The sequence below is a fragment of the Canis lupus genome, chromosome 19, assembly GCF_048164855.1.
Source record: "Canis lupus baileyi chromosome 19, mCanLup2.hap1, whole genome shotgun sequence".
In the NCBI taxonomy this organism is placed as follows: Eukaryota; Metazoa; Chordata; class Mammalia; order Carnivora; family Canidae; genus Canis; species Canis lupus.
In genome coordinates, this window is record NC_132856.1 from 8,642,719 (window position 1) to 8,666,835 (window position 24,117).

Consider the following 24,117-nt stretch of genomic DNA (forward strand, 5'->3'; position numbering starts at 1 on the left):
TATGTACACTGGGCCAGACAGTTTTAAAAAAGAATAAGCCCATAAGCCTATTTTCTTACCCTCAAATGGTTTTCTCATGGTTTTCAAAATCAATCAAGTTTTTTTCAGGCTATCACTGAATGTCAGGGCCTAATCAAGCCTTTTCCTACACTTGGCCAATCTCTGGATGGGCCAAATTCTGCCTGTGGTTCCACAGGCAGATCAACCAAGTAATCCTCAGGCCTCCCTGGTCTGACACAGAAAGCAGAGACACAGAGCCCACAGGCTAAGTTAAGCAACTTTCTCCAGATTACACAATGAGCTGCTAGTGGGGGGCCTTGTGATTCCCATCCAAGGGCTATCACTTTTCTACTACAGCTCATTCCACAGGGGCCAATTAACACACACTCTCTTTTGGGGAACAGAAAAAAAAAATGAGCTCAGGGAACTCACGGGTTGTTCTTTGTATGCAAGGCACACAAAGGGGTTTACCAAGTTCCTCTCCAAGAGGAAATCTGGAGAGCCAGGAAGAGGAGGAGAGAAGTGCTGAGTCTGCAGCAGGGCATTGCAACACAGCCCAGTGTTTTTGTGGAAACGATGTTCTCCTAATCAAAACACAGTTGCAGAAATGGACTCACTCCATTTAAAAAAAAAAAAAAGAAGAAATTTAAAGTCTATAAATAGGAACCACACAACACTGATTAATTTTAAAGTTCTTTCTCCACTGTCTTTTTTAGATAGTAGCTAAAAATAAAGGCTTGAAACTTGAAATAATGTAAGCAACTAATCACACACAAGCGCTGGGCTTTTCCCATATATGGCTGGGTTATTCTTCAGCCTTTGAAAAGACCAAATGAAGAGATGGCCAACAACCAAAATAATCCTTCAGACATTTGAAAACGAGGAGAAAGAGCTAGAAGAGTTGGTGAATGACAAACAATTGTGAGGCTCAATGGGGGTAAATGACACTGAGAGGGATTAGTTGCCATAGTACTTTAGAAACATGGGTACATGCATTTTGACACTGGACCCCTTCTATAAAGAGACTGTTTTGCCCTCTGGCCTCAGAACTAAGGAAACTACAGCTGTGGTGATTTAACATAAAGGACTTAAGGAGAGAAGTGCAGGGGCATGACTGAAAATCTAATTAAGGCCTTTCTCAGTATGAAATCTGTAAGGGCGATGAGGGCACAGCTCAAGGTCAGGAGAAAGGGGTAGAGACATGTGAAGAGGGGAAGTGGGTAGGGATTCAAATGAGCTTCGAGCATAAGTAGCAGAGGTCAGCTCTAGAGGACAGCTTTCTTGCCATGGAGAGGTATTATAGTGTCTGCTGGGTCCTGCCTGAAATGTTTTTAGAAAGATGAACACAGTCATGTCAGATAAATGCTACACAATGGCACACAGTCCGTGTGAGGCAGACTGGAAAGCCACACTTGCACTGTGTTTTATGGCTTACAAAACCTTATGGGAGGCATAATCCTGGATACAAGGTAAGACACCTGCTTTTACTGATACGGGAAACGAGGCTTTGGGAGGGTAAGTAACCTAACACATGGTATCTGACGGGCGACTTACTGCAAGAGGGCTGGTGTAGCGACCAGAAGGTAACACTCCCAATGGGCAGGCCAGGGAAGTTTCACTCATAAAACCTCATGAAGAACACCAGTAGGAGTGTCAAGTTTAGGTTCATGTTTTGGCTCATCCACTACCTCTCTGTGACTGTGGGCAAATAATTTCCCCTCTTCTAATTCAAATCCTCAATTGAAAAATGATAGGGCTATCGTAGATGACAGGAGGCAGGAGGAGACAAATGTGGGCTGAATGCGCCACCCTACTCTCGCCCTCAGCTTCACGTGAGTCTGTCTGCATGACCCTCAGCCAGAACTATCAGGCACCTTCACTGCTTCATCCATGGAGACAGCCTTTCTCTTACACACTGAAATACACATATGGGTCCTAGAGAAATGACTACCAAAAGGTAAGATTGGAAAATGTCTTCATCCCTCCAAAAACATAGTAACAAAAACTAGTGACCGGGCAACATGAATTTGAAATTTTCATTCCACCACCTTTTGTCCCCCCTCCCCGACCAACAGCTCATTGTGATGAATCTTCCTCATGATACTTCAGATTCTTTTTCTGAGAAGAAACCTTACTTTTTGACACCTCTAATGGTTTTCCCATGCATACCCATAAGGCTTCTTATGTGGCTAGGGAATCAATAATAAACAACAGCAAAAATAGCAAGCACCCTTCACTGAGGGCCTATGGCACACCAGGCACCACTGCGGAGCCCTCTGCACACATCACCTCTCATCTCTGCAACTACCACATGAGGGGTGTATTATTGTCACATTGCATAGATGGAGAAACAGGGGCTCAGATAAGTTTAGGGACTTGGCCAAGGAAGGCCATCTCAATAATTGCATGGCTGGGACTTAAACTGCCATCCAGCTGATTCCAGGGTCTGTTCTTGCTGCTGCTTCTCCATTATGGGACCTCTGGTCAATATGGTTAATGCATCCAAGACTCTGGGTGATGCTGCTTGCTCATGATTTCTCCTCATCACCATCCCTGTGGAATGGGATACTTTCCAGGTAGTCTGAAAGCACTCCCACAGAAACTCAAGGGCAGCTGGAGAATAAGGAGGGTGGAAAAGCGGTGGGCTGAGTGGACAATGAAGGGACCCTGAATGCATTCCCCCCTGTGCCACTGGCACCAGGTCCAGAATGATGACTTCATTTCCAAATCACTAACCTGGTGAGGCACAAGCCCAAGAGAGGTTGGCGGTTCATTCATGCGGTCATCACTGCTGCTGGCAATGGCGTAGCCCCTGAGAAATGAAAACAATTAGAGGTGCTCATTTAATAAAAGTTAATGCTTGACATCTGTGAGGATGGTCTGGAGGGGGACCATGGGAGATTTATAAGGATAACTGAAAACACCCTTGCAAGGCAGCAAGATTTAGCGGAGACCTAATTTCCAAGGGAAGGAAAGAAGAAGAGCTCACACACACATATGCGTGAGAGCGTGCACACACACACACACACACACACACACACACACACACACACATCCCTGCGTCTTGAAGTTAGAAAAGCCAGAGCTTGTGACCACAGGCAGATTGCTTAACTTCTCTGTGCTCTGGGTCCATTACCTATAAAGTAAAAATAAGATAGTTATGAAGCATAAATTAGGAATAAGTTAGAAAAACTGCCAAGTGCAGTGGCTGGCACGTGATAAGCTGTTTAATGTTAACTCCCTTACTCTGAGATAGTCTTGTAAAAACCATGGCACATTTTTGTACAGAAATTTTGAAATGGAAAACTTTCCAACCATAACTTCTTGAGGTGATATGAATGCTATGAAAATGGAGGAAGGAGACAGAAACAGTAAGGAATTAATGGGGCAGGAGAACAAATGCACTCCTTCCTGAATGACGGTGTGATGTTTTCTTACGGCACAGAAGGGCCTGGTTTTAGCCTATGACCAGGGAGAACACACAGAGGGGTCAGTGTCAAGGAATGGCACAATCAGCTCTCCAAGATTTTATCCCAGATATGTCCTGTCAGGAGGCCACACAACACTTAGAAGGCAGGGGTGGTCAGGGGGATGACAGAGACTAGAGGAAGTTAAAAAAAAAAAAAAAAAGCTGCTTTATTTTCCTTTAACTCTCTTGCACCTAGACTAGCTATGTATGCTACCAACATTGTACAGGGGTCATCTTTTCAATTGTGTAGAAAAACTGTTGAGTCATAAAGTAAATAGAATATTTGATGTTAATTTCTGAGAATTGGAAAAACAAATCTTTCGAAAATTCAAGTCTCTCCTGCCTGTGTTACAAACAGCATAGCAGGATGATTAAAAACAGAGTTTGGAGCCAAACTGAGTGAAAGCCCAGCTTTGTGAATTCCAGCAACTTATCTTCCCTATGCCTCAATTTCCCCCCTCAAAAATGGGACAGGTAATAGTTCTTTCCTAATAGGTTTGCTATGAGGATTAAGTGAGTTACTTCTGCAAAATGATTAGAACAGTGCCTAGCACAAGGTAAGCACTATGTAATAAGTGTCTGACAAATGAAATAAATCACAGTGTATTTGTCAGACAGTCAGGTGTAAATACCCATTTGACTTCAGTTTGCCTACGCTAGCTGACACTTGGCAGCAGACACTTGGGCAGATATGGAGAGAATCTTAAACTGTTTAATCATTTTTCTTTTACTTTTTTATTTTTTGTTTCCTTTCCTCTTCATTCCCCCACCCCTTTCTCATCTTTTCTTTCCTTCTTTCTTTCTTAAAATTACTGATTCTATTTTTGAAATCAATTTAATTTTATCCCACTTCTACTTATTACAAGATGAATTAGTTCTATTGTTTATAGGTCATAAAGTAATAAGATCTTCTTGATTAGAGCATCTGGGTGTCCAGATCGCAAATGTGGTAAGTTTTATATCTTTAATGTAAAATATCTATAGTATGGTAAATATATAGTCTGCTATAAAGCCAAAGTCAGGTTGAAACAAAATGTACCAGCCTGCTCACTTGTCTACTCTCACATGCAAGTTAGTACACAATGAGTGCTTAATAAATTAAAAAAATATATTTTTAAAAATTGTATGTCATTGATAGACTAGGTAGTCATGACTAACCTTTCACTGAAAACAAACAGAAAGCTAGATACAATATTAAAACCTTTGAAAGCCTGACAGCTACCAAAGTAGGGAAGAATTGCAGAGCTGGGATCTGTGAGAGGAGAGAAGCCGCCCATAGAGGTAAACAAGGCATTTGCAAGGGAACTTTCTGCCATAAAGTGATTGCCAACCTCCAAAAGCACTGGCTATAGGATCAGAAGCTGGACAGACAAATGAACTGGAAGGAAAAACTAGAGCTTGAGGTCTGCCAATAAGGAGGAATCATGGAAAATATCCTGGGCTTTGGGTTGGGACCGATGGGGGTTACATGCTAGGAAAAAGAGTGAACCAGAAATAGACAAACCCTAATTGGACTTAAGCATTCTAGGACTTGGTCTAGCAGTTTGCCAGAAGGAAATGTAAATCACATCATCTCTGCAATTTCTCATATACAATGTCCAGTAGTCAAAATTAGCCAAGCAAGAAAAAAAAATAATAATAACCAAGCAGATTTGAGAAACTAGGGAATTTTTTTAATTTAAATTCAATTTGCCAACATATAGTATAACACCCAGTGCTTATCCCATCAAGTGCTCTCATTAGTGCCTGTCACCCACTTACCCCATCCCCACACCCACATCCCCTTCCACAACCCTTTGCTTGTTTCCCAGAGTTGGGGGTCTCTCATGGTTTATCTCCCTCTCTAATTTTTCCCACTCAGATCCCCTCCTTTTGAGAAACAAACTGGGGAAATTTAAAAGCTAATTGTATATTAGGTGATATGAAGGAATTACTTTTGTTTTTATATGTAAAATAGATATACACACTAAAAAGATACCTTTTATTAATGAAATGCTACATCTTAGACTTGCTTTAAAATAAGCCAGTGGGGAGAGAAAAATGTGGATATCTGTATAGACAAATGATGGGCCATATGTTGGTAACTGTTGAAGCTAGGTGGTCTATACGATGGGATTTATTATTTTATATATGTTTTTCTTTCATAGATGTTGGAATTTTCCATAATAAAAAAGGTTTTCTCTTAAAAAAAAAAAAAAAAAAAAGGAAACAGTACCAGATACTGGAGGAGGTAATACATAACCAAAAGCCAAAAACCAAAAAAATAATAGACAAGAGGAACAGACTCATAGGAGAGCCAGATAATAGAGTTACCTGATAAGGGCTTAAAAGAAAATAATAATTGTTTTCAAGGAATGAAAAAGATCAAAATCACAATTTCAGCAGAGATCAGGAAATGTATAAGATCAAATGGAAATTTTATAACTGAAACATAAAATAATTAAAAATTCAATGGATGGTATTAGACACAGAAGGAAAAAGAATTAGCAAACTGGAAGATAAGCCAAAAAGCAAATTGGCAAACTGAAGCAAGGAAAGACAAATACTGGAATATACAAAAAAGGGCATAGATTGATTCTGACACACAATTAGAGACTCAAAAGGAAAGAAGACAGAAAGGGGCAGAAGCCATATTTTAAGAGATACTGGCTGAGAATTGTACACAATAGATGAAAAGCATCAAGCCATGGATTCAAGAAGCACTAGAGAGCACAACCAGAATAAATACGTAAGTAGGTATACCATAGTCCAACTTCTGAAAAGCAAAGGCAATGAGAAAACCTTAAAACCAACTAAGGGCAGGGAAAGAGAGAGAAAAACAAACTGTATCAGAGGAGCCTCTGTGAGATAAACACCAAACTCCTCAACAATAAAAGCAACCAGAGACAAGATTATACTCTCAATGTGCTAAAAGAAAATTATCACCAATCTACAATTCTAAACCCAGCAAAAATATCTTCCAAATATATAGTCATTTTCAGGCAAACAAAAACTGAAGTATCTTGTCACTAGCATTCCTTTTAGGGATGCTAAAAGAAATAATAAAGGGCATTCTTCTGGCAGAAGGATAATACAGCCTTGGCTGGAAGCTCAAAGATAGATAGAAGAGGAAAATGAAAAGTAACAGAAAAGGAAAATGTTAGCAAACATAATGAATACCACCATAAAACAATCTCTTCTGGGATTTAAAATATATGCATAATTTTAAAAAATGAGTGTGCAGACAGTGCTATTTGCCTACCCAATATCCATTCTCCACATCTATCTTAAGACAACTTTATTTAGAGAGGTAATGTGTCCAGACAAAATAACCATATATGTTAGTCTTCCTTGTAGTGAAGGGTGGCCGTGTGATACAGGAGTTAGAATCACTGGGTGTTATTCTCTATGTTGGCAAATTGAACACCAATAAAAAATAAATTTATTATTAAAAAAAAAAAGAATCCATGGGTGAATCGGGTAAGTTCTTTTTTTTTTTCTTTTTTTTTCTTTAATTTATTTTTTATTGGTGTTCAATTTACTAACATACAGAATAACCCCCAGTGCCCGTCACCCATTCACTCCCACCCCCCGCCCTTCTCCCCTTCTACCACCCCTAGTTCGTTTCCCAGAGTTAGCAGTCTTTACGTTCTGTCTCCCTTTCTGATAAAAGGGGGCAGCCTCAGCCAAGAGGACATGTGTTAACTTTAACACAGAAGCAATATGTAGTCACGACCACAAGGTGGCAGGCAAAAGGAAAAATGCTAAGGGTACCTGAGTGATTAATAAGGAACCGAAGTCCCTGAGGGCCTAACAAAGCCTTTGTACCAACACTGAACTGCCTGCCTCCAGGCTTTTGCCACATAAACAAAATAAAGTCCCATTTGGCCAAGTCACTGAAGATGTTACATACAGCCCAATACAATTTCTATCACATGTGATTCATGTATTGCCTTACAAACGTTCAGGGCTAAGGAGATCAAAACCTACTAATAGAATAAAAGCATGAGGGTCCCTACGGCCCCCACCAAAATGTTTATTCTTCCTTATCATCAGTTACCAAATAACTCAGAAGAGTTCAATTCCAGAAGAATCCAGAGATAGAGCCCCAAAGGTCCAATGACAAGCTCCCCAAGAAAAAAGAATCAGACTAGGGTTTTCAGTCTTGTTTTTTCGAGGACGGCTTTAAAAAGCAACACAATTCTCAGAGGAGTCAGGATGAGAAAAGCCCAATGGAGATACAAAAAGCTTTTTGTTTAAATGACCATCTCTAAATAGTAAGCTCACCCTTCTGGATGCTGCAAAACAGAAACCATCAATTCCACAGCCAGGGCTCCTGCAATCATGGCCAGTCCTGGGCGGCTCACAGTGCACTGCTGGTCCAAGGTCCGGTCTCTGGTTGACTAGAGAGAAACAATCATTGATGTGTGCTCAAAGTTCTAGTCCACTCAACTGTGCTGTCTGAAGCATGAACCTCCTCCCTGGTAAAGCTATATAACATAACCAGATGCTCACTCAGTGTGGACAAAGAACATTCAGCCTCAAATAATACTGCTTCTTGCAAGTACCAAGAAAAAAACAAAATATACAACTCAGGTAACTAAATGAGGTACTTTGCCAAAAAGGAGTAACAGTTACAAACTAATTAAAGATTGGGGGCCTAGCTGCCCCAATAGGGAGTTGCATCATATGCTCTTTTAACTGACTCAAACCTCACTGCACTTGGTAGCTGAAGGACAGAGACACAGAGAGGAATAATCACTTGAATAGTACAAATGATTTTGCCCTGCCATTCTAACTGAGCCAGTGCCTCAGACTGCCTGTGAGGTGGGACAATAACTTGCCTTTCCTGCAGTCCTCAGTTCCTACGTGCCTCTCACAGTGTGGACATCATGTCACCCACCCATCAAGTCACCCATCATTTCACCCTGGGTTGAAATGCAAGTATTTTTGCTACAACATGGCTCCAAATACAACCCTTCAATAGTGCAACCAAAGAAATTCTAGTCTTACAACTTTAGGCAAATTAAGAGGTGGTTGTTAGGGATAATTTTGACTCTGAAATTTTCCCCTTATGAACAGACACGACTTTACTGCAATTGATTCCTTTATCCTACTTCTTGGTAATGATGCGGTAACAGGGCCAGCTATGTGTTATAACACCACTGATGAAGATCCTCAAGTCATCCTTCTTCACATGGAGAATATTTATCTTTTATTTGTTCATACTGGGAGGCCATAGAAGCCAATCTTCCAAAAAAGGCAGGAGTTATTAAGGAATACATTTTTAAAGAAGGGGAAAATGAAGGGAAGGGCACAGAAACACTTATGCTTTATTTCACTGGACATGATTCTCTGTTCTGATAAAAGACCATTCCTACAGACTGGGCCTTGTGTGCTGGCATTAATACTACAGAATCTTATATTTGAACAGGGTACTACTTGCTGTTCAGAGCACTTTCATATTCAACCCACCTTGCACTATGAATAGGTTAAAATATTTTTCCCTCTTCTATTGGGTTAGCAGATAAAATACAGGATGCCCAGATAAATTTGAACTTCAGATAGACAATGCATAGTATTTTAATATGAGAAGGTCTTGAATATTGCATGGCAAAAATTTATACTAAAACTTTATTTACCTGAAATTCAAAGTTAACTGGGAATCCTATTTTCATTTGCTAAATCTGACAATCTTATAGGGCCCAGCCCCTTCTGCAGAAACACAGGCAGCCTATGAGCCTTATTTGGAATTATCCTGCAAGGCAGTGTCCAAGCCTGGATTGGAATCCAGGTCTTCAGACACCTCATTTAATGTTCTCTTCAATGATACATGCACAGGAGACAGAGCTGACTGCTGCCAGGGACCAGTCTATCCTCCAGTTTCCTTGCTGGAAAAATGGTTGCTCACTGTGTTTATGCTAGTGAACAAGGAACAGCTGTGCACAGTTGATGACGCCAATCAAGGCTTGTAGTGTGATAGCGTCACCCCCAAATTGGAGACTTCTTCTCTTTGTTAAAAGACAAAATTTAGGGACGCCTGGGTGGCTCAGCGGTTGAACGCCTGCCCCTGGCTCAAGGCATGATCCGTGGTCTCAGGATCGAGTTCCACATCAGGCTCCCTGCCTAGAGCCTGCTTCTCCCTCTGCCTACGTCTGTGCCTTTCTCTCTGTGTGTCTTTCATAAATAAATAAATAAATAAAATCTTTTTTTTTTTTTTTTTAAAGAATAGACAAAATTTAAATAGTCACAAGAGAAAGAGCTGGGCCATTTTGCCCCAGTGGGCAAGACAGTTGTAGGAAATATCTAGAAGCACAAAGAAATCCACTTACATCTCCTGGGGCCACCACATCATTGCAGAAATAGCAGCCAAGTTTGTAGCCAGGGATGTTGGCAAAGAGGGATGAGCCCAGGAGGTCTGCAGGTGCCACAAGGTGACCAGAACACAAGTCCCCAGCTCCCTGCTGCTTAGGTTTCTTCAAGCCATGTCTCATGACAACAAATGTGTCAAACCCCAAGGCAGCATTGATGACCAGCTGTGGGTTTTGAGGAATAAAAGTCTACAGTTAAGAGACACTTACATTTTAAACCATGGCTAATTTCATATTTGGTCAACTTTTAAAATTCATTTTATAAGTATTTGCATATGAATGTAATTAGTGTCTAGAAGCCAACGTTAGTAAAAACAACCCAATATTGAGGATTTATTAAGTGCAAAACACTTGACCAGTGATTAACATTAATTATTTTATTTTGCTTCATTTAAAATTCCCAGCACACATTTCCCATTTACAGATGAGGATAATGAAAGTCAGAGTAGTTATTTCTGTAACTTGCCCAAGGTCACTTAGCTGGTAAGAGGTAAACGCATAAAACCAAGTCTTGAGAGTCCTCAGCTTTATTCTTTCTACCATTACACTATCATCTGACATACCTACACACATTTTTTTTAATAATAGATTCGCTGAGATATAATTCACACACTATACAATTCAACTGTCACACAGATTTTTTAAGGACAATTTGTTTCTCATTTATACTAGAACTTCTTAGTCATAACTTATTCCTCTCATATTTCTGGTTATATAGGTTGGAAAAAAAAGGAAAAAGTATATCAGAAAACAAAAATTACTCACAATCTCACGGCTCAAACACATACTACTAATAATTTGGGGTATTTCTTCCTACTGTGTTCTTTCTCTCTCTTTCCTTCCACCACCTTTCTCCCTTCTTTTCTCTCCCTCATCCCTCACCAAACAGATAGAAATGTTTGTTTATAGCTATAAACAGTTCATATTAAATATATACAATACTGTATCCTGTAATGTGGTATTTTCCATGTTATTAAAGTTTTTGAGAACATAATTGTGCACAGCTGCATAGTATTCCATCACATTTATGTACCATGATTTAATTAACCATTCAATACTGTCGGTCCTTGAAGTTGTCAGTGACCAAATAGTAGTAAATGAGATGGTCTTTTCTGCTTGGAACTTACATTTTAATCTAAGTAGAATATCCCTTCTAGAGTACTTCAAAGGGTTGCTATGAAAATTAAATAATAGGAGAAACCTATTATATTAGATGGTGGTATGTGAGGTAAAGATAGCATCTGCCAGTAGAAGCCTTTTGGCACCATGTCACTAGGTTATACACAGCACATCTCTCTTCTGGAGGGAAGGCAGATCTTCCTCCAGGGTGATGGTACATTAAGTCGCACTCAGACTTGAAAGTCCCAGGATCCACACACTCTACCTTTCTCTTGCTCGCAGCAATGACGGCAGGGAGCCACCGGCTCTCCCTGGTGTCCATCAACAGAAAAACGACATCATGGCTTTCAATGAGCTGCTCTAGTTGCTCCACATCCCTGCGGGCTTGGTCCAGGGTGACGCTTGAAAAGTTCACTGGGTGTCCAGGCATGGGGATGCTCATGTTGAACCCTCTGGCATTCTGGGGAAACACCCAGATATATAGATGTCTGAACAGATATACAGATGTCTAAACAGATATATAGACGTCTGAAGCAAATATATAGGTGATATCTTAGGGCCCATATCTCCCCATAGCTACAAGCATGCATGTGTGGTCACCTGCAACCAGAAATTTCTCTATGTGTGATTTTGCTACCCGTGCCCTGTACCTTCTTCACCTCTACATCCTAGACTATCTTTTCCTGTCATTCCAGGGTCCCTAAGCCTGGATAAAGTAGCAAGCAGAGACATATGGATCCTAGTTCCAAAAAAGGAGGGAAGTACATCCCATCTGAGGCAAGGAGGACACTGGAAAAAACCGTACTCTTGGCTTTCTCCTAGAACCTGAGACAAGAACCTCTATCAAAGTGCCCTCTGGCCAACTGTCTCTCCCTACTTGCTCCCAATTGTCCCCACCCCCGCCATTTCCTTAATATATAACTTCTTCAAATAGGATATTATAACAAAAAACATTTGATTTAATAAACTCACATAAGATTAGAATGACTGATAGTCTTGTCTTAATCTTAGAGGTATATGAACTTTAAAAAAAAATCCTCTAAACTGAAAAACTCCACTTGCTAACTTATGACCAGAAAATCTACTTAGGAGTGTGCAGATATTTGTTTGGAGGGGACAGGGCGGTGGGGGTGGTGGTGAGCTATAGCAGAGTGCAGTACTGAAGTGAAGCTTCATTCCCTGTCGAAAGAAGTTGCCTGGTGGCCCAGATTCTCTGCAAGTGTGGTGACTCAGGAGTTTTCATAGGGGCTTTAGAACAGCTCTGTAAGACTGGTCCCCCGCTGGCCCCACAGTTCTTGGCAGATTAACAGTGAGTCACATAGGGGTGTCAGCGAAGCCAGGGACATTAACTGTCCACAGAAAAGAAAGTGTTCTAGAATCACAAACTGCATCCTTAATCCTCTGCATAGCGCTGGCCACAAAGAGGAGTGTGAAAACATTAGCTTTATCATTCATTTGCCAAAACCTGTCACTTACCTGAAAAACAACTGGTGGGGGGCAGGGGAGAGGACCAGAATAAATAGGTCCTTTCACAAAGGAAAAAATCTATTTTGTGGATTGTGGCTATTCTCTCCTTATCTTAAACTTTAAACCTAATCTCTGGAATTCAAGAAAGGGACAATGGTAGCAAAAGCAATGCTATTTAAAACCATAAAAAAAAAGTTACAGGAAAAGACACCAGACAGAAAGGACTTCAGAAAGAGGGTTCAAAACAAGTCCATTTTAACAATGAGAACACCACAGAGACAACTTTCTGGCCCTCATTAATTAATTCACTCATTAAGATGCATTTACCATATACCAAATAGTGTCGTAAACTTTAAGCAAAGATCACAGTAATGTTAATACCTTATTGTCTTATTACAATTGACAAAGTATCTTAAATGGTGGTGGCTTGATCCAGAAAGGTATTTTTGGTATATTAGTGACACCAAAATCAAGCATAATTACTCAACACCAATTCTGACCTTTTCAGTAATACAGAGCCATACTCACTTCACTGACCTAAATGATTCTCTACTTGCTAAAATTTCAGCCAGTAAGCCTACTTAGGACTGGCTCTCAGCCCACCATTTAGGTCGACATGCCTAAGGCCAGAATTCAGCAAGTTTCAACACAGAAGTTTTCAACCTTGGCTGCATATTAGAACCACCCAGAGAGGTTTAAAATTCCTAATGGCTAGACTTTTCCCCAGACTATTTAAATTGGAATTTCTGAGAGTGGGACTTGCCATTAATATTTCCTAAAACTCCCCAGATGATTCAAATGTGTAGCCAGGGTGAAGCATAATTTACAGAAACTGTAATATACAGATTTCAAGTATACAGCTGGCTGTGTTTCAACAAACTGCAGATTAACCACTGCATACACCTATTAAGACATAGGATATTTGCATGACCCCAGAACGTGCTCCTGTGCCCCTTACTCCCCACTCCCACTGGGACAACCACTGTTGCAATCACTTTTTTTTTGCAATCACTTTTTAAATCCTAGATTAGTTTTGCCTCTTCTAGAACCTCATATAAATGGTATCTACAGTATATATCTGTTGGTGTTTGGCTTCTTTAACCCTGCATAATGCTTTTTAGGTCTATCCAAATTGTTAAGTATCAAGAGCATGTTCCCTTTTTGCTGTGTGAATATACCTCCATTTGTTTATTCAATGTCTCATTGACAGATATTTGGGTTATTTCTAAATTTGGGCTATTATGAATAAAATTGTTATGGACATTCTTTTGTAAGTGTTTTAGGGTATATACGTTTTCATGTCCTTCAGGTAAACATCTATGAGTGGGGATTTCTGGGTCATCGGCTAGGAGCAGTTTCATGAAAACCTGCCAGACTAATTTACAAAGTGGTTATTTTAGCAGCAGACCAAGAGCTCTGGTTGCTCCTCAACCTGACAACAGTTAGCCCTGTCAGTCTTCTTAATTTGAGCCACTTTAGTGGGTACGTAGTGATGTATTTTCATGGTTTTAATTCCTCTTTCCCTGAGACCATGGATGTTGAGCATTTTTGTGTGTGCATTGGCCATTTATAGATCTTCAATATGAAATAAATGCCTGCACAGAAGTCTCTGGCACCTTAAAAAAACCAACAAACCAACAAACCCTTGTCTGTCCTTTTATTATTGAGTGATAGGAGTTGTGTTTATGGATTCTGGGTAATAGCTATTTGCCAAATAGACATACTGTGAGTATTTTCTGGGTTTTGACTAGTCTTTTCATTCTCTTAATGGCATCAATTGGGAAGCAGAAGTTTTAGGTTTTGATGAAGTCCAAAGTTATCCATTTTTACACATACGGGTCAGTGTTTCCTGGGTCTTAGGAAATCTCTGCCTATCACAAGCATACTGTGCTGCTTTCTCCTGGGAGCTCTATAGTTTAGCTTTTATGCCGAGCTCTGACATACTAGAGTGTCACCTAAAGGCTCAAGGTGTTCAGTGAAGACACTCCATTCTGGAAAGGTGGGGATTCCAATGTCTCCTGGACTTGGAGAAGCTCTGGAATCTCCAATCGGCCCACAACAGACAATGGTGCATTTTTACCCAGCCTTACAAAGTCATGCCCTGAGCACACGCAGCTTGATCTGGTCAAAGATCAGATCAAAGGTGCTGCCCACACTCCTCCTCTGCTCAGCTCCCACATGTCTGATACTCTGTCCTGCATGTTCCAGCTCCCTTAGCTGCTCTGAGATTGGATGTCGGTTTCCTCAGCTCATCAAGCCCAAGAACATCTCCTTGGGCTCCTCATGGGCTTGGGAATGGGCCAGAGAGTGCCTCCATGTGATGGGCTAAGACAAACATTCTTGCTTTTCTTTCTGTCTATGACCACTGTCTTTCACTACCTATTGTTCATTGTCCAGAGAGAGTCATTTTTATATTTTACCCAGTTGCATAATTATTTATGGCAGGAGAGCTGGTCCAATACCAGTTACTCATCAGGGTTGATAACAGACATTCAGAGTTGGGTTTGAAAATCTATCTATCTATCTATCTATCTATCTATCTATCTATCTATCTATCTATTATTGGTGCTCAATTTGCCAACATATAGAATAACACCCAGTGCTCATCCCATCAAGTGCCTCCCTCAGTGCCCGTCACCCTCACCCCCACCCACCTCCCTTTCTACCACCCCTTGTTTCCTAGAGTTAGGAGTCTCTCATGTTCTGTCTCCCGGGTTTGAAAATCTCTAGTGCAATTCCACAATCCTACATTTTATTGTCTTGTCTTAAAAAAAAAAAAAGTAACTTCAAATAGTTTGATTTATTAATGGTCAGGTTTTTTCCTATTGAATTAATTCAACCCCAAGATTAGACAGGGTATTTGCAGCAGAGCAGTTCTTCCAATATCTTGTTCACTTAGGACATGTCTGCAGCCTGACATGAGAAAGGTGATGAGTGAGTATCTGTTGAAAGAAATAAACACCACCAAACTGAACATACAAAGAAAGCACCATAAGCCTGAGTAACCGGTAGGTGAGATTATGATGGATTACACCAGGACCTTAATGGATTCTACACATTATCTATTATTGTTGATAAGGCAGGAAGGGTAAAAGTATGAGACCTGGCTCCTGGCCTCAAGGACTGAATAACCCAGTAGGGAAAGCAGAATAGCACAATTTAAGTGTCAAGGAGGACACTCAACGCTGGTGGGCTGGTGGTTTCAAGAAAAAGTAAACTTGATCTCAAAAGGTTCCATGTGAGTCAGCCCTAGCTTTGGCTTTAGCTTCTGCCCTAGCCCCTTCTATCTTCCTTGACCTTCATGCTTCAGCCTCCCTAGTTTTCCTTCAGCTCCACAGAAGTGCTATGCCACCTCCTGCCTCCAGCATTTGCACAGACAGCTCTGCTGTCCTCATCTAGCTGACCCCTACTCATCCTGCAGGACTTTGGCTCCTCAAGGGCATCTTGAGCTTAGGTCAGGCTGCCTGGTAAATGTCCCTATAGCATCTGAGCTCCTACTTCATGCACTTACTATAATTACAACTGTTTATGAAATTTGTTTTTTTTGTAAGATTTATTTATTAATTCATGAGAGACACAGACTGAGAGAGAGAGAGGCAGAGACACAGGTAGAGGGAGAAGCAGACTCCTCGTAGGGAGCCTGATGCGGGACTCAATCCCGGATCCTGGTATCATGACCTGAGCCAAAGGCAGGTGCCCAACTGCTGAGCCACCCAGGCATCCCTGAAATTAGTTTTTGACCATGTCCCCCTCTGGACTACAGAAACTCCATGCAGAGAAGAGGGAACTTTATCTGTTTTGTTACCCAATTCCTAGCACACAGAAAACCTTAAGTATTTAATGAATAAGTAAAAGAATAACTGAACAGATAAATAGGGAGGACTGCACTGGATCATAGACTATCTGGACAAGGAAAAATTTCAGGCAACTAGTTAAGTAGCAGAGGTGAGATTCAAAGTCAGGTCTCTCTGGGCCCTGAGGGGAGCTCATAAGACTCTCCAGTGATAGGTTGGATTATTCTTCCCAACCATGCACTGCCTCTCACTAATGTTTTCACTTTTAGCCACATGACTTTGCAGGACCTCCCACTAGGAAGGCAAAGTATACCCCTGGACTTTGGGTTTGGCCCTGTGACCAGCTTTGGCATGGGGATGGAGAATGCTGCATTGTGTCACCAGTGAACTGAGACTTTTAGAGGTATGATACGTTTTCACCAATCCTTTTTCATTTCCACCTTCTATTGTAAGAAGAGCATGACCCAAATGACTGCTGCTCCTCAAGCCTAGATTTTAAAACTATAACACATAGCACAGACTGGAACCTGACTTAAAGACTGGAGTCCAGCTATAGCCACTCTGCAGACCTGTGAGTATGAGATAAATGCTTATAATAATAAGGCACTCTCATGTTAGGACTGTGCGATATGCAATAATGTAGCAGCAACTTAATTAATATGATAGGGTTCTAGCACTCTTATTTCTTTTGGCCTCCAGCACCTAGCTGGGGACACAGTGGGTGCTTAAATAATGGTGTTGAATTAAACCCAATAAATGATGTTCTTCTGGATCAATGATGAAATGGACAAAACCATCAAGTTGCTTCTTTTAAAGCAAAAATTAAAATGAATGAATCTAATACTGAGTAATTAAACAGAAAAACCTTGAGAAAGTGGTCTTTTTTCAAAAATTTTTTTGTTGTTGTTGGTAAGGCTGAGAGCCTCTTGTGGCACTTTAAGTATTAGCAGATGCTTTGGAGACATCTAACCTAACTTCTGTCATATAAACTGATTAAGTATGCAAGATGCACATTTCCTTTTGTGGATGACCTATGAAAAAAACTGGTGAGATTTTGAATTGAATGAGCTGAATGGCTTGTCTCTTATTATTTGGTTTTTTTAAAGTAAATAATGCAACTCAAAAACAACCAGCAGCTTGAGTAAAAAGCTAAATATTTAGCCAGATCTTCATTCTGTGCAGACTTGTATTCAATTTAATTTCATAAAACTGCACTAAGTAACTATCAAGTATTCTGGTAATGAAGGAGAAATAAAATCCTATACCTGAGCTACCAAGAATCCCTTTGGGATAAGGCAGTATATAAAAATATCATACTTCTAAATTCTTCAAATGAGACTCCGATAATGCTTTGCAACTTACAAAAGCATTTTTTTCATACATTCTTCATTTTATTTTCACAATATATGAGTTTTGTTTTTTGATGCCCATCTCTGAGATGAGGAAACAGAGGCCTGGCCATATAATGAAGGCCTGGGTAGTAAGTGACAAATGTCTGACTCTCTTTTACCAATACCACAGGACCTTCATTGCCCAAGATTAATCAGTAGGAAACTACAGGAGACAAGCTCTGACGTTCCCAAACAACATCAACGTACCACTCCAGGGAATATTTTCTGAAGCCGGTCTGCTGCAGCCAGGGCCTTGGGTTTACCACCTGCTAGGCAATCTTCAAATTCATAGAGAGGCTGCCTCACAGGATTGGAGTAGGAGATATTGGCGTTGTCCACAAATGTGATGTGTCTGACACCCCAACCCTGCATGGAAACAAGAGATCATGGTGTGTTTCTGACAAACATGTCACAGGGTGTCTCTCTTGAAATCCCTAAAAGAGGTTTTGCTTTGGAGTAGCTTAGGAACTTCAAAATACAGGAAACTTCAGAAAAAGGATTGTGCAAATTCAGTTTTTGATCAACGGAGGGTCAACTTCCTTTAAAAGACAAAATAATTATATACCCGGTGCCTGGTTTCCTGCAGTAATGAGACTAAGAAATGTCAGAGTGGGTCTGACTAATAACTCATTATTTTTGACAGTAACACCAGAGAAAAATTTGGAGGTAAGTCCCATAGGAATTGTCTAAGCTGTTGTCTTAAAAGGATTAGCAATGAGCCCCCAAATGTCCTTGCTTTCCCTTAATGAATAATTAAGTATAAATAACAGCTCACTTAAAACTCACTTAAATCCTGAATTAACTCCTCAGAAAAATGACTTCTGAGTTATTTCCCATTGTATAATGTCATAGAAGATTTTGGCTACAAAGCTGATTCTGCTCTCTCTTATTTCAATATCCTTCCAGCAGAGACTCAGAAACTCAGTTAAACTGATGTTTCCAAGGGGATGGTCAACAAGAATCCAAGGTTCATTTTCAGGGTTGAGGACAGGCCAGAATCTATCTTTTCAAAAGCACAGTTATCTGTGTTGAAAGCCCACTGGTAAACTTGGTCTACTCATCCAGTTTTTGTTTTTTTTTTTTTGTTTTTTTTTTTTATTTATTTATTAATGAGATACAGAGAGAGAGATGAAGGCAGAGACACAGGCAGGACAGGCTCCATGCAGGGAGCCTGACGTGGGATCTCCAGGATCACACCCTGGGTTGAAGGTGGCGCTAAACCGCTGAGCCACCGGGGCTGCCCATACTCATCCGGTTTTATAAGTGACTTTTACCAGCAAAGCAATCTACCGTGGAGGCAGAATAAAGATACGGAAAATCCCTCTCTCTCTGTGTCTCTCATGAATAAATAAAGAAAATCTTAAAAAAAAAAAAAAAGACACAGAAAATCCAAAAGTCACTTGTGCTTGATTTGGACACATTTATTTCTTTTTTCTTTTTTTAAGATTTTCTTTATTTATTCATGAAAGACACACACACACACACAGAGAGAGAGAGAGAGAGAGAGAGAGAGGGAGAGAGGGAGAGGCAGAGACACAGGCAGAGGGTGAAGAGGCTCCATGCAGGGAGCCTGATGGGGGACTCCATCCTGGGTCTCCAGGATCACACCCTGGGCTGAAGGTGGCACTAAACCACTGAGCCACCCAAGGATCCCCGACACATTTATTTCTGAAGTATTTTTACATCCCTTAAAGCAATGCTGAGTGGAAGGCAGTCTAGGAAGATGCTGGGCAATGGAAAGAAAGCCAAGTAAATTACAAACAGGCCTTGGGTTAGCCACATCCAGGGGGGCATTCACACTCATCTTTTGGCTTCCTGGAATGCTAACACAGTTTAAATAGCTAAGATTAAAGAAAACTGTAATAGTCAATGCTGGTGAGGATGTGGTGATGAAAAGCTATTGTACTGGATGAGAATATAAACTGATATAATTTTTCTGGAAAGCAATTTGGCAATATGTTTCTAGAATCTTTCAAATGTTCATATCTTTTGGCCTATTTGCAGCAATCTAACCTCAGTAAATACTTCCAGCAATCTACCCTAGGAAGCAATTTGAAATATTAACAAAAATGTTCCACAACATAATTTGCAGTTGTAAAATACTGGAAACAATGTTAATGCTTACCATAAGAGGAGTATCTTAGAACATTACATTTCATCATATAAGAAAGCATATTCTAGGGGATCCCTGAGTGGCTCAGTGGTGTAGCACCTGCCTTCAGCCCAGGGCGTGATCCTGGAGTCCCTGGATCAAGTTCCGTATTAGGCTCTCTGCATGGAGCCTGCTTCTCCCTCTGCCTATGTCTCTGCCTCTCTCTCTCTCTCTCTCTCTGTGTCTCTCATGAATAAATAAATAATTTTTTTTAAAAAAAGCATATTCTATAGACATTAAAAACGCTTTACAGGCATTATTTTTAATTACATGAGAAAGTGTTTACAATGTTAATAAATAAAAGTGAAGGGCATTATATAAATCAAATAAGATTTTTAAATATATATTTAACAAACATTAAAGGAAATAAGTGAAAAAGTGGTAAGAAAATGGGTGTCTTCTTTTTCTGCTTTATAACTTTTACACTTTACAAATTTTCTATGGTAGATTTCCAATGACTTTATAATTCTCAATAATGCTAAGAAAACCTAAACACCTAATTCTGGAAGCCAGAAAAAGAACACAAAATAAATTTCACAAAAAGAGGAAGATATTAATGAAGATAAAAACAGATATTAATGAATCTGAAAGCAAAACAAAACAAAACAAAAACAAAAACTATAAAACTAATAAATAAATCAAGGACTGAGTCCTCCAAAAAGACTGATAAGACAGACAATCCTCTCTGGAAAGTCTGAATAATAGGAAAAAGGAGAAAACGTAAACATGCAACCTTGGGAGTGAGGAAAGATTTTTTAAAAAGACAGAGTTTTAAAAGATGCTAAGAGAGTATTATATGTATTTTGTGTCAATATATTTTAAAATTTAGATGAATAAAATAAATAATATTCACAAAGGAAATAAAATTAAAGATATACTCTCACTAATAAAAGAAACAAATTAAAAAGCTCTGTTTTGTACATGGTTCTAAAAGTACAGGCTAGTAAAATGTTTTTGGAAGGTAACTTAGCTTGAAAAAAAACTTATATATACATAGTGTGTGTGCATACACACACACACACACACACACACAATACATTCTCTCTAACATAATAATTTCTACTGGGGCTTTTTTTTTTCCCTAAAGAAATAATCACATACATATGTAAAGATATAAAAATATTCATTTCAGCAGCATCTCAAAAATATGCTGAAATTGAAAAAAATTGAGGACATGGTCATACAACAAAATACTACATATACATAATACAGAACACATAGAGAACCACAATTACTTTTCTATGAAGAATAAAAACCTGTTACAGACAGTATGCCATGATCCAATTTTTATAAATACAAATAAACAAATGACAGCAAAGATGACAAAGGTCCCTCTCTATATTTGTATCTGCCTATGAAAACTTCAGGGAGTGCTTTACTGTTTACTCATCTAGGAAGTCTGTTTAATTTTGGGAAATGGGACTTGAGATGAAGGTGGAGAAAGACTTTCTGTTTCTACTTTACAATAAAAGTATGAGTTTCTTTTTTAGTTAAAAAGATAACTGAGATAAAAAAGGAAGGGAGATGGGATCCCTGGGTGGCGCCGTGGTTTGGCGCCTGCCTTTGGCCCGGGGCGCGATCCTGGAGACCCGAGATCGAATCCCACGTCGGGCTCCCAGTGCATAGAGCCTGCTTCTCCCTCTGCCTGTGTCTCTGCCTCTCTCTCTCTCTGTGTGACTATCATAAATAAATAAAAATTTTAAAAAAATTAAAAAATAAATTAAAAAAAGGAAGGGAGAGAGGGAGGGGAGAAGGAAGGGAGTGAGAAAAAGAGGAAAAGGGGAATCTGGGAGGTAGGAAGCAAACTGGTATACACAGCTTTGGAGGTACCATTTGGCCCCCACAAACTTACCATCAATGTCCTAGCTACATTACAACCCAATGTGCCGGCTCCAAGCAACAGACACTTGACAGACACAACCTTCTCTAAGTCCAAAGTAGGGACCAATCTCCAACACATCAATTTGAGATTTAGATCCACTGATGACTCAGCTAACCTAGAAAATGACAGAATTATTTATTCATTCAGTCACTCATTTATGCCCCCATCTTACCCTAAAAAGATAGAAAGCATCTCTATAAGAAAATGAAGAACAAATCCTGAGCAAAATGGGATCAAAGGGAAAATAAGATGAAGCTTTAGGGCAATAGGGAGGAGAAATGACACAACATGTGTGCCACTGTAGACCACTGCAATTGCTAGTGATAGGCCACAAATTTGATACTGAGCCCCTAGCAGCCAAAGTAAAAATGCAAACATGACCACTTATAGGAGTTATTATATCTATAAATAAAAAAGACACCAGCAACTTAAGAGGAAAGTTTTCCCTAATACTGAAAAGCAAGAAATATGTCCCCTCAAAAAAGGGTGCACTTATATCATCCCTTCAATACAACGTTGGTTTCCATGAAATATTCTTACAATGTCCTTCAATGTAGGCCAATGGACTAAATTAAAGGGCCATGAATAAAGGACTAAAAGTAGGTATTGGTGTAACTAGGTTCGAGAGTCTCAGCTCAAAGCAAGAACAAAATTTATAATGTGTAGAGAGCAGATGAATTGTGCATCCTTCAAAATCTCCATCAGGATATTAATTCGCACTAACACGCTTCAATCAAGAGTCAGTGGAGTAACACTCATCAATGTGAATGGTATCCCCTGCACTGAACTCAGTGATGCGGTTCGCCTGACAGAACCTGCTGTGTGTTTGGTGACAAACAGCCCCACTGGAGAAAACAGCTTCCAAACTATACCTTTTAGGGTCCATACATTCACTGAGGTTCACCATCCTCGGTCCCATGCCGCCTTTCTGGTTTTTTTCCCATCCGACCGCCTTGGGACAATCTTAAGGCAAATACAATAGTGAGTTGAATGAAGGAGGAAAGAATAAAAAATGAGCAAGTCAAGTAGCAAGATGGCCGACACATTAGTAAGTTTTCAGTTCACTTCTTTCTCACAGAGGCTCCAGGATCTGAATTTGCGCATACTTGCTGCAGTTGCTCGCCATCTTCCTCAACTAGCCATACCCTTGCTGAGAGACCACCAGACCTGAGCATGGTTTTCATGTAAAGGTGCTTCTGAAATAGCCCTCAACTCTGGCCTGAGTTGAGTCAACTTCTGCAGTTCCCAGAAGTTACGCACCAAAATAGACCATCCTATCTGGGATAGGTATCTTTGGGGGGCTCTCTATCCAGGGAAGACCAGCCAGAATGACTGCACTTTCCACTGAAGTTCCCACCAGGCTTTGAAGCTTTGTGTTCAGTACATCCTTTCTGTTCCTCATCCTTACCATGTCCTGCTGCTCAGTCTTTCAACACGGTCACTGCACACCTAGCCTGTCCCTCTATTAAGCTGTCCTCTCCTTTAAGTATATCCTTATCCATTCAGACTTTCCCCTTCCTTGACTTCTCTCTTCTCCACTAACTTCTTTTAATCTCTGCTATGGGTGCCTCTGAACTTCCAATTCCAATTCTCAAAGTCTGATCTAAGAGGATAAGGGTCCCGTGGCTGCTCTAGTCTACTATTACGAAGTCCTCTTAAGTGTCTCACTTGCTTTCTAGAATACTCCTGCTACTTTCTCACCTTAACAGTGACCTGAATTCCTTGGTGGAGACCTGTTAATGGCAGCCACTCACTTTCTTATACTCCTCACATCTTAGGACCTCTGTCACTCTCCCTTTCTCATCAAATACCTGAAATTCATAATAAAGCCTCAACTCCTTATCAGGAGGATAACCCATGCTGCTAGCATCCCCTCCAATGTCTGCCTTAAGTAACAGTCTGTGAAGGAACAGAAACTCCCTGACTTAAAAATGTATAGGACTACTGGGAAGAATCATATGTTTCTAATTTGTATGTTGGTGTTCTTTGGCCTTTCTCCTACTTTTAGATTGCTGTCAACACTTCTATTTTCTTTCCTTGGGAATCTTCTAGCTTTTGACCTTTGTTTTTAAAAACAGTATTGTTCAATGTAATTATGGGACCTACAAGGTATAGATTTCCTTAACACAATCTTTCCTTTCTGGGATAAGATGACCGATGGAAAACATTGGAACCAATTATCCTCAAAAGCTAGTTGGGTTTCCCTGTGGCTGGAAATATCATTCGTAGCAAGGAGCCAGAAAACAAATATCCCTTCCCACTTTAACTCAGGCACTCTGATGTGGGTTTTTTGTTTTTTAATGTAATAAAAAATTAAAACGTATATAATAGATGAGTTCTTGGGGCACCTGGATGGCTCAATGGTTGAGTGTCTGCCTATGGCTCAGGGAGGATCCTAGGGTCCTGAGATTGAGTCCTGCAGCAGGCTCCCTGCAGGGAGCCTGCTTTTCCCTCTGCCTGTGTCTCTGCCTCCTCTCTTTCTGTGTTTCTCAT

At 40.1% G+C, this 24,117-nt stretch overlaps 1 protein-coding gene across 20 annotated transcripts in view; it reads right to left on the reverse strand.

Annotated features, from left to right (window-relative positions):
* ATG7 (autophagy related 7) overlaps positions 1-24,117 on the reverse strand; it is a 244,616-nt gene that overhangs the window by 176,135 nt on the left and 44,364 nt on the right. For all 20 annotated transcript variants that reach the window (XR_012011559.1, XR_012011558.1, XR_012011563.1 and 17 more), the window contains 7 exons: positions 22,497-22,587; positions 21,595-21,739; positions 17,798-17,956; positions 11,204-11,398; positions 9,781-9,984; positions 7,736-7,851; positions 2,737-2,812 (listed from right to left, as the gene is read on the reverse strand). Coding sequence is in view for 14 of the 20 variants with exons in the window: in XM_072785118.1 (XP_072641219.1) it covers positions 2,737-2,812; positions 7,736-7,851; positions 9,781-9,984; positions 11,204-11,398; positions 17,798-17,956; positions 21,595-21,739; positions 22,497-22,587 (986 nt within the window). In the remaining 6 variants the exon portion in view is untranslated. The remainder of the gene's footprint in view (positions 1-2,736; positions 2,813-7,735; positions 7,852-9,780; positions 9,985-11,203; positions 11,399-17,797; positions 17,957-21,594; positions 21,740-22,496; positions 22,588-24,117) is intronic.